The 16,149-nt window shown below is 49.5% G+C and overlaps 1 protein-coding gene across 1 annotated transcript in view; it reads left to right on the top strand.

Moving 5' to 3' along the window:
• The window catches only part of LOC140721658 (E3 ubiquitin-protein ligase TRIM39-like), a 66,905-nt gene that overhangs the window by 35,440 nt on the left and 15,316 nt on the right, over nt 1-16,149 (top strand). Inside the window, exon 3 of the mRNA XM_073036462.1 lies at nt 14,922-15,032. Within this exon, the coding sequence (XP_072892563.1) occupies nt 14,922-15,032 (111 nt within the window). The remainder of the gene's footprint in view (nt 1-14,921; nt 15,033-16,149) is intronic.

The raw sequence follows: 16,149 nt of genomic DNA on the forward strand, positions 1-16,149 counted from the left end.
GGGAACCGAACACACGTGGCTTCCTTCAAATGGCTGCCCGTTATTACGGGATCGCTAGCGTCTCTTCTGGTGCGTCTGAGGGGCTGTCTCTACAGCCCCTCTCTTTATCTGGACTCGCCGGGTAGCAGATGTCAATCAGGTTGGGATGATGCAATCTCTCTCTCAACCAGCCCACTTTGCCCAAGGGCTGAAGGTAGCATAGTCCCCCAATCCACAAATGTGTCTCCAAGAGACAATGGCCGGTATCAATGGGTCCGCCTTTCGGAGGCCAGGACACATTCCAACCCTTTTGTGGATTCTGCCTGTCTCTCTCTCATTTCCTGTGTCTCCTGAATTGACTCAATAGTGATCTTGCGATTCTCACAAAGGAGGGGGCTACCCCCACACCCTTCGGCCCCTCAGAGCTGTGGTACATACATAACACCCCCTTTCTTCAAAGCGTTTTCACCAGCGGTGAAAATGAAATAGTACAGAGTCTTACAGGATTTTAGAATCTAACACAATACAAAAGCTTTTCTTTTCACTACAGAGCAATACAGTTATACATTTAATTCAGCATCTAAACAGTTAACGATTACAGTGTCACTTCCTTTACTAGCTTAACATCTTGTACCTTACTAAAGTCTTATAGCAGCAGGCTTCTTCAACGTAATAACCAACTGTATTTTTTTTCAGCAACCAAAACTAACAAGTTGTGATCTTAAGCTTACGTGTATGCTACCACAGGTCATGCAAATATCAATCGTTATGTTGCTTTCAACTTAACAGGCAGGCTTCCAAGGGGTTTGTCTTTATTATTCACATGCTTTGCTGAAATCCCGTACAACCGGCTGGGCTATTTAAAAATGGCGCCCTTCATTAACCATCGTCTCTTTTCTGGTGAGTTCCTACGGGAGGAACTCGGGTAGTTTGGCGAGGTAAACTTCCGCCCGCCTCGTTCACAGGGGTTATTTTATCAACACCGTGTCCCAAACTTAGACCATTTCCACCCAATTCTTTAATTTTACACAGGTGGCCAGCCCTCTCGTCAGGACCCTTCAGGCTATGGGTTTTTAATTCGAACTCTTTGTTCAAGCAGCATTTCAGATTCTGCCTCGTCACACCCCATTCTGGAATAACAATAGGGTGGGGGGCCCCGGCATCTCCCGGCTTAATCTGTAAGCGATCTGCAGGGTTTAACATTTCTTCATTCAATTTGGGAACTGCAGATTTCCCGTCTCCTTCACTAATAATATTTATCTCCCCAGTCTGGAGCTCCGCATTAAGTTTCACCACCCCTTCGAGCACAAACCTCGGGGAACTCTCACTTCCCACGATTACCAGGGTTAACCCCTTTTCCACTGAACCAAGTCTATCTGACCCAAACGGACGGCCGTCTCGTTCAGCTGAATCAAATACCTCAGACTTTTTCTGAGCTCCGTGACTAGGTTCAGGACCACATGCATCCCCATCTTGGACACACTCAAACGGGACATTGACCTCTTCCAGGCTTTCAATACCCATACCTTTTTCAAATTCTAAATTCCCCTGATCCTCCCAGTTACTCTCTGGGCGACTCCCTTCCAGAGTAAACTCAACCCCACGGGCTGAAACAACCTCATCTGCCAACCCAGCAGACTTCTTCAAGGCAAGGGCACCCTTTTCATCTAGGACTGCCCTCATTTCATTGTCGGGAACACCTTTAGAATTTTCAACTTCGTCAAACAGGTCTGCCACACCAGACAGATCATCCATGTCCAACTCTGGACCTCTTAACCGCTCTAACGGTTCCTCATCTTTATTTTCTGCCTCTAGAACCTTGCCCCTCTTTAAGGGCAGATCTACCTCTTCTCCCTTACCCTCTTGCACTTTACCACTCTTCGCTTTACCACCCTCTAAACCCTCGTGGCACAGCGTCGGTAAAAACGTCTCGGCCAAATCAAAACTGGCCAGATTTAAACTGCTCTCGGTCTCAGCTGCCGCTCTCGACAGGCTGCGAGTGACCGCACATGCGGGATAGCTCTTGGGAGCTAGGGGCGGAGCCTCAACACGCATAGGGGGTTTGATCAGCGTCATGGCGGCCCAAACCTTACCCCCGGCTAAATCGTTACCAAGGAGGAGTCAGTTCTCAGGAATTCTGATGGCACCCCTATTTCAACTGGTCCATACACCAGCTCACAATCCATAATGACCTTATGTAAGGACACCATTTCTATCCTTTTATTTATCCCCTTCACCGCTACCATGCCTTTTTTTCGACCAAACTCGAGTACCTTACGGCTGATCAACGACAGCTCAGCCCCCGTGTCTCTCCAGATTCGTACGGGAATTGGTGGGTCCCCCTTCCTCAAAGACACGGTCCCGTGTGACAGACAAGTCTCAGACCCCTCTTGTACTCTGTCTACCCGGGGCTCTCTTGTCGATTTACTGATTACCATGGCACATCCGATAGGGACTGCTGCTTTCCCTTTTCCCGTCTCCCTCCTCGGAGCAAAGCACCGAGATGCAACATGCCCGCTCTTCCCACAATTAAAACAGGTTAAGCCCGGAAATCTCTGGCCGCCTGGCCTTTTCCCCCCAACCTTACCACTAGCTCCCGGCGGGACCTCTGCTTCAGCCGGCGGACTTTCTCGATTGTTCCCACGGTCCCTCGGGTAACTTTTTGTCGAGGAAAACTTTGTCTTGTGGGTTAGGGCATATTAATCTGCGAACCTAGCAAATTCTGAGATGGACTTATTCGGCTTCTCATTCAAATACATCCGGATCTCCTCTGGAACACACCCTTTAAATTCCTCAATCAAAATTAACTCCCTGAGACGCCCATAATCCTCGTCCACTATTTCTGCGGTGCACCAACGGTCCAAGAGCACCCCCTTCTCATGGGCAAACTCGGTATACGTCTGATTCCACCCTTTCCGTAAATTTCTGAACTTTTGTCTATAGGCTTCAGGTACTAGCTCGTAACCCCGTAAAATGGCCGCCTTTACTTGGTCATAATTCTCTTCCCCTTCCGTGGACAATGCCACATATGCCCGCTGTGCCTTCCCTCTTAACACACTTTGTAACAACGCCACCCACTGTGCTCTGGGCCACTTCTGATTCACTGCCACCTTTTCAAAAAGCAAGAAATAACTATCAACATCCGTCTCCTCGAACGGGGGTACCAACCTCAACGCCCGACTAACATCAAACCGCTCATCTCTGTCCGACCCCTGACTTCGTGGCTCTTGCTTTAACTTCTCCATCTCCAAGGCATGTTTCCTCTCTCTCTCTGCCTCCCTCTCCTTCTCAGCCCTTTCCTTCTCCTTCTCAGCTCTTTCCTTCTCCTTCTCAGCTGCGTCCAGCTCTTTTAGCTTAATTTCATGTTCCCACCTTAATTTCTCCAACTCTAACTGAGTCGTCCCACTAGCTGGTACCTTTTCAGGGATATTTTCCAATACCTCAGCTGCAAACACATTCTTCGCAATGTAATACTGAGTTATGGCCCTTCGCACCTCCTGCTTTTTCATTGACGACCTCACCTCTGTGAGGCTTAACCCCTTTGCCAAATTTACCAAGTCTGATTTGGTGGCCGCCTCTAGCGCCCCCAGAGTCGGGTTTTCCATAAATTCATCCACGTCCATCTTTGCTGGTTTCCCGTCTGGCTACCCGCGTACCAGATCCAAGTTTGGGCTTACAATCCCGATTCACTGGCCCTCCAATTTGGTTTCAAATCCCGGACGAGCCCCCAAGTTGTTACGTACCCCGTAACTGGGTCACTTACCAGCAAAGATAGAGAGGTCCGTTGAAATCTGATGGTACTATTTTTAAAAGTCTTTATTTATAAAGGGGCACAAAAATAAAGTTAATACAAACATTCAGATAATATACGTCGTCAATACTCAATCTAAAGCACGGGTATAGTAATAATCATCAATAAGAAATGGCTCTATCGTTTGTCTAGGGTATAATATATTGCCCGATGGAAATATAAAAGTCTCTCAGTTCATGCAGGCTTTAGCCTTTGGGGACCGCTGGGTTTTCACTTGTTGGAGAGAGAGAGATTTGTGAGAAGAGAAACTTGCCCGGGTCTTTTGATGAGGCCGATCCGATGTGTCGGGGGAGTTGGTTCCCCGTTGTTAGTTCAAGAAAATCGTCTCTGTGGTATCAGCCACCGGCTCCCAGGCACGGGAACCGAACACACGTGGCTTCCTTCAAATGGCTGCCCGTTATTACGGGATCGCTAGCGTCTCTTCTGGTGTGTCTGAGGGGCCGTCTCTACAGTCCCTCTTTTTATCTGGACTCTCCGGGTAGCAGATGTCAATCAGGTTGGGATGATGCAATCTCTCTCTCAACCAGCCCACTTTGCCCGAGGGCTGCAGGTAGCATAGTCCCCCAATCCACAAATTTGTCTCCAAGAGACAATGGCCGGTATCAATGGGTCTGCCAGGAGGCAGGACACATTCCAACCCTTTTGTGGATTCTGCCTGTCTCTCTCTCATTTCCTGTGTCTCCTGAATTGACTCAATAGTGATCTTGCAATTCTCACAAAGGAGGGGGCTACCCTCACACCCTTCGGCCCCTCAGAGCTGTGGTACATACATAACAACAGCAATAAATCTTGAGAGCATGAAATATAAGATAAGGAGTCCTTAAAATGAGATCATTGGTTGTGGGAACATCTCAATTGATGAGTGCAGTCATCCTCTTTTGTTCAAGAGCCTGATTCTTGAGCGGCAGTAACTGTTCTTGATCCTGGTGGTCTGAGTCCTGAGGCACTTGTTCTTTCTACCAGATGGCAGCACGAGAAAAGGGCGTGGCCTGGGTGCTGAGGATATTTGATGATGGCTGTGCTTTCCTAGGAGAGTGTTTCATGCAGATGTGTTCAATGGTTGTGATGTATTGGGCCGAATCCACTACTTTTGTAGGATTTTCTGTTCTAAGACATTAGTGTTCATGGCCATTGGATCTCACCGTTGATCTCATTCACCAAGTTAGCCAGAGTTGATTTCACAAGCATGTCCCTCTCTCAGTGGGGTATGAGATCCACCAGCTACCCTGGATTAGCCTGGCTGTTGATGTTTTACACCAGGGTGTAGCTGCTGTCACATGCAAACACCAACTTGGAGCCATAGTTGAGAGCAGAGTGTCTAGTGAGGTCCCGAAGGTGAGCGAGCTGCCCCAGAATAAATAGAGCAAGCCCTTTACCAGAGGTGCTACCCCTCACTGGACACCCCACGCATTCCATTTTCAAAATTACCTGATGGGGAAATACATTCTTTCTTCCCCCAAGCCATCAGACTCCTCAATACCCAGAGCCTGGACTGACACCAATTTACTGCCCTATTGCCTTGTTGATTATTTATTGTAATGCCTGCACTGTTTTGTGAACTTTATACAGTCCTGGATAGGTCTGTAGTCTAGTGTAGTTTGTTTTCTGTGTTGTTTTTACGTAGTTCAGTGTAGTTTTTGTACTGTTTCTTGTAGCACGATGGTCCGGAAAAACGTTGTCTCGTTTTTACTGTGTACTGTACCAGCAGTTATGGTCGAAGTGACAATAAAAAGTGACTTGACTTGATGATGAAAATACCAGGGCAGAAGACTCTTGGTTGGATATCATAATGAAACTGGAAATAAGTGGTCTAAATGGAGGGCGAAGATTGTTGTTTTGATGGCAAGATTGTAAACACACAAGGAAGCGAGAGGGATGTCCTGAGTTCAGTAACACCAAGTATTTGATTGTGGACTTCAGGAAGGGGAATTCCAGGAAACACACATCAGCCATCATTGAGGAATCAGCAGAAGAAAGGGTGAGCAGTTTTCAAGTCACTGGGTGTCAACATCTCTGATCATCTACCCTAGGACCAACCTATTGACGCAAATACAAAGAAGGCACAACTGTGGCTGTATTTCGTTAGGAGTTGGGGAAACTTGGTCTATCACTAAATTTCTACAGATGTACTGTGGAGAGCATTCTAACTGGATACATCACTGTCTGGTGTGGAGGGGCCGCTGCACAGGATCAGAGTCAGCCAGCTCCATCATGGGCACAGATCTCCCACCACCGAGGACATTTCCAAAAGGTGATGCCTCAACAAGGTGACATTAAGGACCACCATCCCCCAGGACATCACACACAAAATGCTGGAGGAACTCAGCAGGCCAGGCAGCGTCTATGGGAAAAAAGTCGATGTTTTGGGCTGAAGCCCTTTGGCAGGATTTGAGAAAAAAGCTGAGGAGTAGATTTAAAAGGTGTGGCGAGGGGAGAGAAAACCACAAGGTGACAGACGAAACCTGGAGGGGGAGGGATGAAGTAAGGAGCTGGGATGTTGATTGGTGAAAGAGACAGAAGGTCATGGAAGAAAGAAAAGGGGGGGGGGAGGAGCACCAGAGGGAGGCTTCTAATCTTCCCAATCAACTACCCAGCTCTTTGCTTCATCCCTCCCCCTCCAGGTTTCACCTATCACCTGGAGGTTCTCTCTCCCCTCCCCTCCAGGTTTCACCTATCACCTGGAGGTTCTCTCTCCCCTCGCCCTCCAGGTTTCACCTATCACCTGGAGGTTCTCTCTCCCCTCCCGCTCCAGGTTTCACCTATCACCTGGAGGTTCTCTCTCCCCTCCCGCTCCAGGTTTCACCCATCACCTGGAGGTTCTCTCTCCCCTCCCCCTCCAGGTTTCACCTATCACCTGGAGGTTCTCTCTCCCCTCCCGCTCCAGGTTTCACCCATCACCTGGAGGTTCTCTCTCCCCTCCCCCTCCAGGTTTCACCTATCACCTGGAGGTTCTCTCTCCCCTCCCCTTCCAGGTTTCACCTATCACCTGGAGGTTCTCTCTCCCCTCCCCCTCCAGGTTTCACCTATCACCTGGAGGTTCTCTCTCCCATCCCCCTCCAGGTTTCACCGATCACCTGGAGGTTCTCTCTCCCCTCCCCCTCCAGGTTTCACCCATCACCTGGAGGTTCTCTCTCCACTCCCCCTCCAGGTTTCACCCATCACCTGAAGGTTCTCTCTCCCCTCCCGCTCCAGGTTTCACCCATCACCTGGAGGTTCTCTCTCCCCTCCCCCTCCAGGTTTCACCCATCACCTGGAGGTTCTCTCTCCACTCCCCCTCCAGGTTTCACCTATCACCTGGAGGTTCTCTCTCCCCTCCCCCTCCAGGTTTCACCTATCACCTGGAGGTTCTCTCTCCACTCCCCCTCCAGGTTTCACCTATCACCTGGAGGTTCTCTCTCCCCTCCCCCTCCAGGTTTCACCTATCACCTGGAGGTTCTCTCTCCCCTCCCCCTCCAGGTTTCACCTATCACCTGGAGGTTCTCTCTCCCCTCGCCCTCCAGGTTTCACCTATCACCTGGAGGTTCTCACTCCCCTCCCCCACCTTCTTACTCTGACTCCTCAGCTTCTTTTCTCCAGTCCTGCCGAAGGGTCTCGACCCGAAACGTTGACAGTGATTTTTCCTATAGATGCTGCCTGGCCTGCTGCGTTCCTCCAGCATTTTGTGTGTGTTCCCAGCAATTTATTTCCTGTTTCCCCACGAAGTCCGAGGAAGGACTTGATCCGACCCTAGGAGTTTATCCAGCTTTACGTGTTTAAGACTTTGAGCACTTCGTCACTTGTCATTCTTTAGGACAATACCATTTATTCTCTTCCTGACATACACCAGCTTCCATTCTCTTCTCCACGGTAAACTGAGATGACGGGAACCAGACCTCACTCAGGATCACACAGTCACAGATCCAGAAGGGGACCTTTTCTCTCCCTATTTCTCTTCAGATCAATGGACAGACTGAACTGAGGAAGGACAGAAAAGGCCAGGGAGTAAATGGAGGTGTAGAACAGGAGGGTGTTCCCAAGTAAAGGACATCTAGTGAGTGAGGATCCTTATCAGAGTTTGGAAGGGTTCAGTATCTGCATGTTCTGTTAGAGTGAAGGGCAACACTGGTGGGATGAGGGAACCCTGGCTGATGAGGGTTATTGAGGATCTGGTCAGGAACATGACGGAGTTGTTTGTCAGGTGAAAGTAACAGGGATGAAGCGATTCCCTTGAGGAATAGAAGGAATGTAGGAGTACACTGAAGAGGGAAATCAGAAGGGCAAAAAGATGAGATGAGATAGCTTTAACAGATTCTGTGAATCTGTCGGGAAAAATGAGTAACTAGTGAGGGAATATGTCCCTTGAAGGATCAGTGTGGTCATCTGTGTGTGGAGATACAGCAGATGGGTGAGGTCTGAAATAAATACTTCTATGGAGAAGGACATTTAAAATGAGGAATTCAGTGAGGAGAACAGTAATGTCCTGAAACATAACATCCTGATTCAACTTTGACCCTCTCACTTTCAAGTCTTATCCTCTATGCAGTGTCCTCAGGGAGCTTACACTGACTGGGCCTGTCTCAGATTTAGAAGAATAAGATGTGGACTGATTGAGACAGGCACAATCTCACAGGTTATTGACAGAGCAGAGGCAGGAATAATGTTTCACCTGGCTGATGTGTGGAACAAGAGATCACAGACTCAGAGGTTGCCTCTGCAGGACTGAGATGAGAAATTTCCCCACCCAGAATGCAGTGACACTTTGGAATTCGCTCCACAAGGTTTCTGGATTTCTGGGGCCCCGTGATGATGGGGATGGTGCAGGAAAGTGGCTCTGAGGTCAAAGGTCAGCCACGTTCTGAGTGAAGGACAAGGTAGGCACAAGGGGCCAAATGGCCTCATCTGCTGCTATTTCTCAACTTCTTAATACGGATATCTACATTTGTGCCATTTAATATTTTGGCCTTCGGTCTGTTCGATTACACAGGGGTAACCAATGCACTCTGTGTAGAACATCCTCTGTCCCCCATGTTCACTGTATTCAGTACAAAGTTCAAAGTAAATTTATTGTCAAACTACATATATGTCACCATATACAAACCTGAGAATCATTTTCTTGTCGGCATAATCAATAAATCCAACAATCACAATAGAATCAATGAAAGATTGCACAAACAGGGCAGACAGCCAGTGTGCAAAAGACAACAAACTGCCAATACAAAGAGAAAGAAAAACAAGAAATGGTAATAAATAAATAAAGAATAATATCAAGAACATGAGATGAGGTGTACTTGAAAGTGAGTCCAGAGGTTGTGGGAACAGTTCAGTGATGGGGCGAGTGAATCTGAAGTTATCTGAACTGGATCATGTGGGTCCTGATGGCAGCAGTGGGAAGAGAGCATGGGCCGGGTGGTGGGGGTTAGGGTGAATCTGAACTGGATCATGTGGGTCCTGATGGCAGCAGTGGGAAGAGAGCATGGGCCGGGTGGTGGGGGTTAGGGTGAATCTGAACTGGATCATGTGGGTCCTGATGGCAGCAGTGGGAAGAGAGCATGGGCCGGGTGGTGGGTGTTAGGGTTAGGGTGAATCTGAACTGGATCATGTGGGTCCTGATGGCAGCAGTGGGAAGAGAGCATGGGCCGGGTGGTGGGGGTTAGGGTTAGGGTGAATCTGAACTGGATCATGTGGGTCCTGATGGCAGCAGTGGGAAGAGAGCATGGGCCGGGTGGTGGGGGTTAGGGTTAGGGTGAATCTGAACTGGATCATGTGGGTCCTGATGGCAGCAGTGGGAAGAGAGCATGGGCCGGGTGGTGGGGGTTAGGGTTAGGGTGAATCTGAACTGGATCATGTGGGTCCTGATGACAGCAGTGGGAAGAGAGCATGGGCCGGGTGGTGGGAGTTAGGGTGAATCTGAACTGGATCATGTGGGTCCTGATGGCAGCAGTGGGAAGAGAGCATGGGCCGGGTGGTGGGGGTTAGGGTGAATCTGAACTGGATCATGTGGGTCCTGATGACAGCAGTGGGAAGAGAGCATGGGCTGGGTGGTGGGGGTTAGGGTTAGGGTGAATCTGAACTGGATCATGTGGGTCCTGATGGCAGCAGTGGGAAGAGAGCATGGGCCGGGTGGTGGGGGTTAGGGTTAGGGTGAATCTGAACTGGATCATGTGGGTCCTGATGGCAGCAGTGGGAAGAGAGCATGGGCCGGGTGGTGGGGGTTAGGGTTAGGGTGAATCTGAACTGGATCATGTGGGTCCTGATGGCAGCAGTGGGAAGAGAGCATGGGCCGGGTGGTGGGGGTTAGGGTGAATCTGAACTGGATCATGTGGGTCCTGATGGCAGCAGTGGGAAGAGAGCATGGGCCGGGTGGTGGGTGTTAGGGTTAGGGTGAATCTGAACTGGATCATGTGGGTCCTGATGGCAGCAGTGGGAAGAGAGCATGGGCCGGGTGGTGGGGGTTAGGGTTAGGGTGAATCTGAACTGGATCATGTGGGTCCTGATGGCAGCAGTGGGAAGAGAGCATGGGCCGGGTGGTGGGGGTTAGGGTTAGGGTGAATCTGAACTGGATCATGTGGGTCCTGATGGCAGCAGTGGGAAGAGAGCATGGGCCGGGTGGTGGGGGTTAGGGTTAGGGTGAATCTGAACTGGATCATGTGGGTCCTGATGGCAGCAGTGGGAAGAGAGCATGGGCCGGGTGGTGGGGGTTAGGGTTAGGGTGAATCTGAACTGGATCATGTGGGTCCTGATGGCAGCAGTGGGAAGAGAGCATGGGCCGGGTGGTGGGTGTTAGGGTTAGGGTGAATCTGAACTGGATCATGTGGGTCCTGATGGCAGCAGTGGGAAGAGAGCATGGGCCGGGTGGTGGGGGTTAGGGTTAGGGTGAATCTGAACTGGATCATGTGGGTCCTGATGGCAGCAGTGGGAAGAGAGCATGGGCCGGGTGGTGGGGGTTAGGGTTAGGGTGAATCTGAACTGGATCATGTGGGTCCTGATGGCAGCAGTGGGAAGAGAGCATGGGCCGGGTGGTGGGGGTTAGGGTTAGGGTGAATCTGAACTGGATCATGTGGGTCCTGATGACAGCAGTGGGAAGAGAGCATGGGCCGGGTGGTGGGGGTTAGGGTGAATCTGAACTGGATCATGTGGGTCCTGATGGCAGCAGTGGGAAGAGAGCATGGGCCGGGTGGTGGGGGTTAGGGTGAATCTGAACTGGATCATGTGGGTCCTGATGACAGCAGTGGGAAGAGAGCATGGGCTGGGTGGTGGGGGTTAGGGTTAGGGTGAATCTGAACTGGATCATGTGGGTCCTGATGGCAGCAGTGGGAAGAGAGCATGGGCCGGGTGGTGGGGGTTAGGGTTAGGGTGAATCTGAACTGGATCATGTGGGTCCTGATGGCAGCAGTGGGAAGAGAGCATGGGCCGGGTGGTGGGGGTTAGGGTTAGGGTGAATCTGAACTGGATCATGTGGGTCCTGATGGCAGCAGTGGGAAGAGAGCATGGGCCGGGTGGTGGGGGTTAGGGTGAATCTGAACTGGATCATGTGGGTCCTGATGGCAGCAGTGGGAAGAGAGCATGGGCCGGGTGGTGGGTGTTAGGGTTAGGGTGAATCTGAACTGGATCATGTGGGTCCTGATGGCAGCAGTGGGAAGAGAGCATGGGCCGGGTGGTGGGGGTTAGGGTTAGGGTGAATCTGAACTGGATCATGTGGGTCCTGATGGCAGCAGTGGGAAGAGAGCATGGGCCGGGTGGTGGGGGTTAGGGTTAGGGTGAATCTGAACTGGATCATGTGGGTCCTGATGGCAGCAGTGGGAAGAGAGCATGGGCCGGGTGGTGGGGGTTAGGGTTAGGGTGAATCTGAACTGGATCATGTGGGTCCTGATGGCAGCAGTGGGAAGAGAGCATGGGCCGGGTGGTGGGGGTTAGGGTTAGGGTGAATCTGAACTGGATCATGTGGGTCCTGATGGCAGCAGTGGGAAGAGAGCATGGGCCGGGTGGTGGGTGTTAGGGTTAGGGTGAATCTGAACTGGATCATGTGGGTCCTGATGGCAGCAGTGGGAAGAGAGCATGGGCCGGGTGGTGGGGGTTAGGGTTAGGGTGAATCTGAACTGGATCATGTGGGTCCTGATGGCAGCAGTGGGAAGAGAGCATGGGCCGGGTGGTGGGGGTTAGGGTGAATCTGAACTGGATCATGTGGGTCCTGATGGCAGCAGTGGGAAGAGAGCATGGGCCGGGTGGTGGGGGTTAGGGTGAATCTGAACTGGATCATGTGGGTCCTGATGGCAGCAGTGGGAAGAGAGCATGGGCCGGGTGGTGGGGGTTAGGGTTAGGGTGAATCTGAACTGGATCATGTGGGTCCTGATGGCAGCAGTGGGAAGAGAGCATGGGCCGGGTGGTGGGGGTTAGGGTTAGGGTGAATCTGAACTGGATCATGTGGGTCCTGATGGCAGCAGTGGGAAGAGAGCATGGGCCGGGTGGTGGGGGTTAGGGTTAGGGTGAATCTGAACTGGATCATGTGGGTCCTGATGGCAGCAGTGGGAAGAGAGCATGGGCCGGGTGGTGGGGGTGTGCAGCTTTCCTGCAACAATGGTCTGTGTAGATGTGCTCAGTGCTGGGGTATTGGTGATTCCAGACCAGACTGTGATGCAGCCAGTCAATATGCTCTCCACCACTCACCTATATAAGTTTGTCAAGGTTTTAGATGTTGTGATAAATCTTCGCTAACCCCAGAGGAAACAGACATGCTGTCTGCTTTCTTCGTAATTGTGCTGGGCCCCAATCAGTTCCTCCGAAATGATAACACTGAGGAATTTAAAGTGGCCGACCCTCTCCACCTCCGATCCTCCAGTGTGGACTGGTTCGTGGAGCTCTAGTTTCCTCTTCCCGAAGTCAATAATCAGCTCCTCAGTCTTGCTGACATTAGGAGGTTGTTGTTCTGGTGCCTCTCAGCCAGATTTTCAATCTCCTGCGATATGCTGATTCATCACCACCTTTGACTGGCCTGAGATAGTGGTGTCACCAGCAAACTTAACCCTGGCATTGGAGCTGTGCTCAGCCACAGTCAGGAGTGTAAATCGAGTTGAGCAGGGTCCAAGAACACAGCCTTGTGGTGCATCTGAGCTGATGGAGGTTGTGGAGGAGATGTTGCCAATCTGACCTGACAAGGGTGGACAAGCGCAGAAATTGAGGATCCAATTGCACAAGAAGTTATTGAGGCCAAGATCTTGAAGTTTAGTGATTAGTTTTGAGAGGATGACAGTATTGAATGCTGAGCTGGCTTCGATAAAGAGCATCCTGATGTGTCCAGGTGTGGCCTGTATCTGGCCACAACCCGCCATTAGCCCTGTCTGTTCATGTGTCTGTCTGAATGCCACTGAAATGTTGTTGTTGTATTGTTTCCACCACCTCCCGACAACATAGGCACCTACACCGACCATTCTCTGTGTAAAAAATAAACTTGCCTCATCAATCTGCTTTAAACCTTCTCCTCTCACCTTATATTCACTCCCTGTAGTATCTGACTTTCCCACGCTGAGGATAAAGAGACTCTGACTGTCTATAATGCCTGTGTCAGCTCTTGCTGACTTTTGCCTCGACAGCTGCTGAGTCACCGTGTTCCCAGACTTCTGTACCTTGTGTAACGCCCTGGGTCACGTTTTTCCTGTTCTGCGGTAGGTATTTCATTCAGCAGCTCTGTGAGATCAGTCTGTTCTGCTCTCAGCCTGTTCGGCTCATTGTTCAAGATAAGGGATGATGAGGAATGTGTGTCATCCAGTCAGGATGGTGGAACTAGGGGAGGTTTCTCTGGTGAGGGACACTGAAGTTGGGATTGGGACTTTTGTTTGGCCCCAATGAAGAGAGAAGATTCCAGAGAGAACAGGTCGTGAGATTCGATCCGGTGCCGGACCGTGATTCGAGGGTCCGGTGCCGAGACCGATTGAGGATGGGTGAATATGGTGAAACGTTGAGCTCCAACTTGTGAACATTTGACTGACATTTGGAAAACAAAAAGAGAAGGGCTATTTTAATTAGTTTTTCTTTACTAACCCTTTAGTTAAGATACATAAATATATTTCCTTTATTCGAATGCAGTGTACTGTCGGTTACTCCGTGGCACTAATATCTAACAGGGTGGCAAATTACACAGCATCCACACAAACCGGGGTTTGGGGTGGGAGAACCGTCTCGATCTCACAAGTTTGACGAGACCAGACATTATCTTCCCGAGAATTACACAGCCAAGCAAACCAGAGGGTTTCGCTTGTGATCTCCTCAGTCTGTGATGCTCCCTCCCTGGTAAGGATGGGGGGGGGGGGAGGTGTACCAGAGTGATTCCCCACAACCCCTGCTGGACAGTGGGGAGCGGCGAGTGTGCACTTGGCATCTGTTGACACACTCCGTCCCGACTGGGTGAAAGCAGAGAGTGAGAGCGAATAACTGGAGCAATTCCGCCCCCTGCTGGCCATACCGGGTATACCGAAAATGATATTTAAGATTCATTGTGCTATTTTCTGCTTCAAGTCAAGTCAAGTCACTTTTTATTGTCATTTCGACCATAATTGCTGGTACAGTACACAGTAAACACGAGACAACGTTTTCAGGACCATGGTGCTGCATGAAACAATACAAAAACTACACTAGACTACAGACCTACCCAGGACTGCGTAAAGTGCACAAGACAGTGCGGGCATTACAATAAATAATAAACAAGACAATAGGCACAGTAGAGGGCAGTAAGATGGTGTCAGTCCAGGCTCTGATATCTTTTTAAATTGACATGTCGCTTGCCGAATTGGGCCGTAAGGTCGGTCAGAACAAATCGAGCATTCGCACAATAAAGCAGAAAGAAGCTGAAATTTTTCGTTCTGCATATTATTTAGCTCAGAATGACAGACCATACTCTGATCACTTTGGCTTATTGGAGCTTCAGTAAAAAATGGCATTGACATTGGAATGGGACTGCATTCCCACACTGGTGTTACAGAGATGATTAATCGCAGAACCATTAATATGAAAAAGCAAATTTGCCAGCATATCAAGCAGATAAATGACAAATTTTCTGTTCTGTTTGATGAATCAAGAAGCCTGAGCATTGAGACTGTCCTAATAGTTTATTTGAAATGTGAAAGTGATAAGGAAGGTGATCCCCATTTTCTGTTTTTAGATCTCATTGAACAGCCTGATCAGAAAGCTGAAACGATTGAACTGTCTCAATAACCATGGGTTTGATGACTCTTACTTGAAACAGAACCTTGTAGCATTGGCTAGTGATGGGGTAAGTGTAATGCTTGGTGTCAAATCTAGTGTTGCTACAATTCTCAAGGAACATTACCCTGATGTGATAATTTGGCCCTGTCTTAATCACAGATTACAACTTGCAGTAGGTGATTCTGTGAGAGAAGTTCATGGAATAAATCATTTCCAATCATTTAATGGACAAATTGTACTCTGTTTACAGTAGATCACCTCTAAATCAAAAGGAACTGTCTGAATGTGTCTCTCAAGTAGAACAACACATTTACAAAATAGTCTGTGTTCTGGGCACCAGGTAGATAGCTGGCTCGTTTCGAACAGTTTCAGCAGTGTGGCAAAATGATGAAGCACTGTGTTTTTATTTTGAAAAAGCAATGAAGGATGAATCAAGATCTGGGAGTGACAGAAAACGCTGTGAAGGTCTGTTCAACAGACTCTCTTCAGAACAGTTTCTATCGGACTGAGCTCTAATGTATGACACCTTGCATGAACTTGGTTTACTGTCAGAGTGTTTACAGAAACACACTACTACGATTGTTTATGCAGACAAACTGATCCAATGGAGCATAAGATCACTGCATGGACTGAAAGAGCAACCTGGTACAAAAACTCCAGATCTGCAGAAACAGAATCAGAATCGGGTTAATTATCTCTGTTATATATGATGTGAAATGTGTTGCTTTCAGCAGCAGTGCAGTGCAGAGACATAACATCACTATGAATTATAAAATAAATAGTGCAAGTGAAGGAATAATGGGGGAATCAGTGGGAATCTGTGTGTCATCCCCGGCACAAAGAAGATGGTTGTGGTGTTGGGAGCCGATCATCGCAGCCACGGGACATCTCTGCAGGAACTCCTCAGGACAGAGTCCTCAGCCCAAACACCCTCAGCTGCTTCCTCAACGACCTTCTGTCCATCGTAAGGTCAGAGGTCGGGATGGTCACTGATGACGACACAATGTTCAGCACCATCTGCCACCCCTCAGGTAATGAAGCAGCCCACAACACAAATGCAGCAAGACCTGGACAATATCCAGGCCTGGGCTGATAGGTGGCAAGTGATAATCACACCACACAGTGTCAGGCAGTGATGTGTTATGAAACCAGTAACTGGTTTCACTTACCAGCAAAGATAGATA

The sequence above is a fragment of the Hemitrygon akajei genome, chromosome 2 (assembly GCF_048418815.1).
Source record: "Hemitrygon akajei chromosome 2, sHemAka1.3, whole genome shotgun sequence".
NCBI lineage: Eukaryota > Metazoa > Chordata > Chondrichthyes > Myliobatiformes > Dasyatidae > Hemitrygon > Hemitrygon akajei.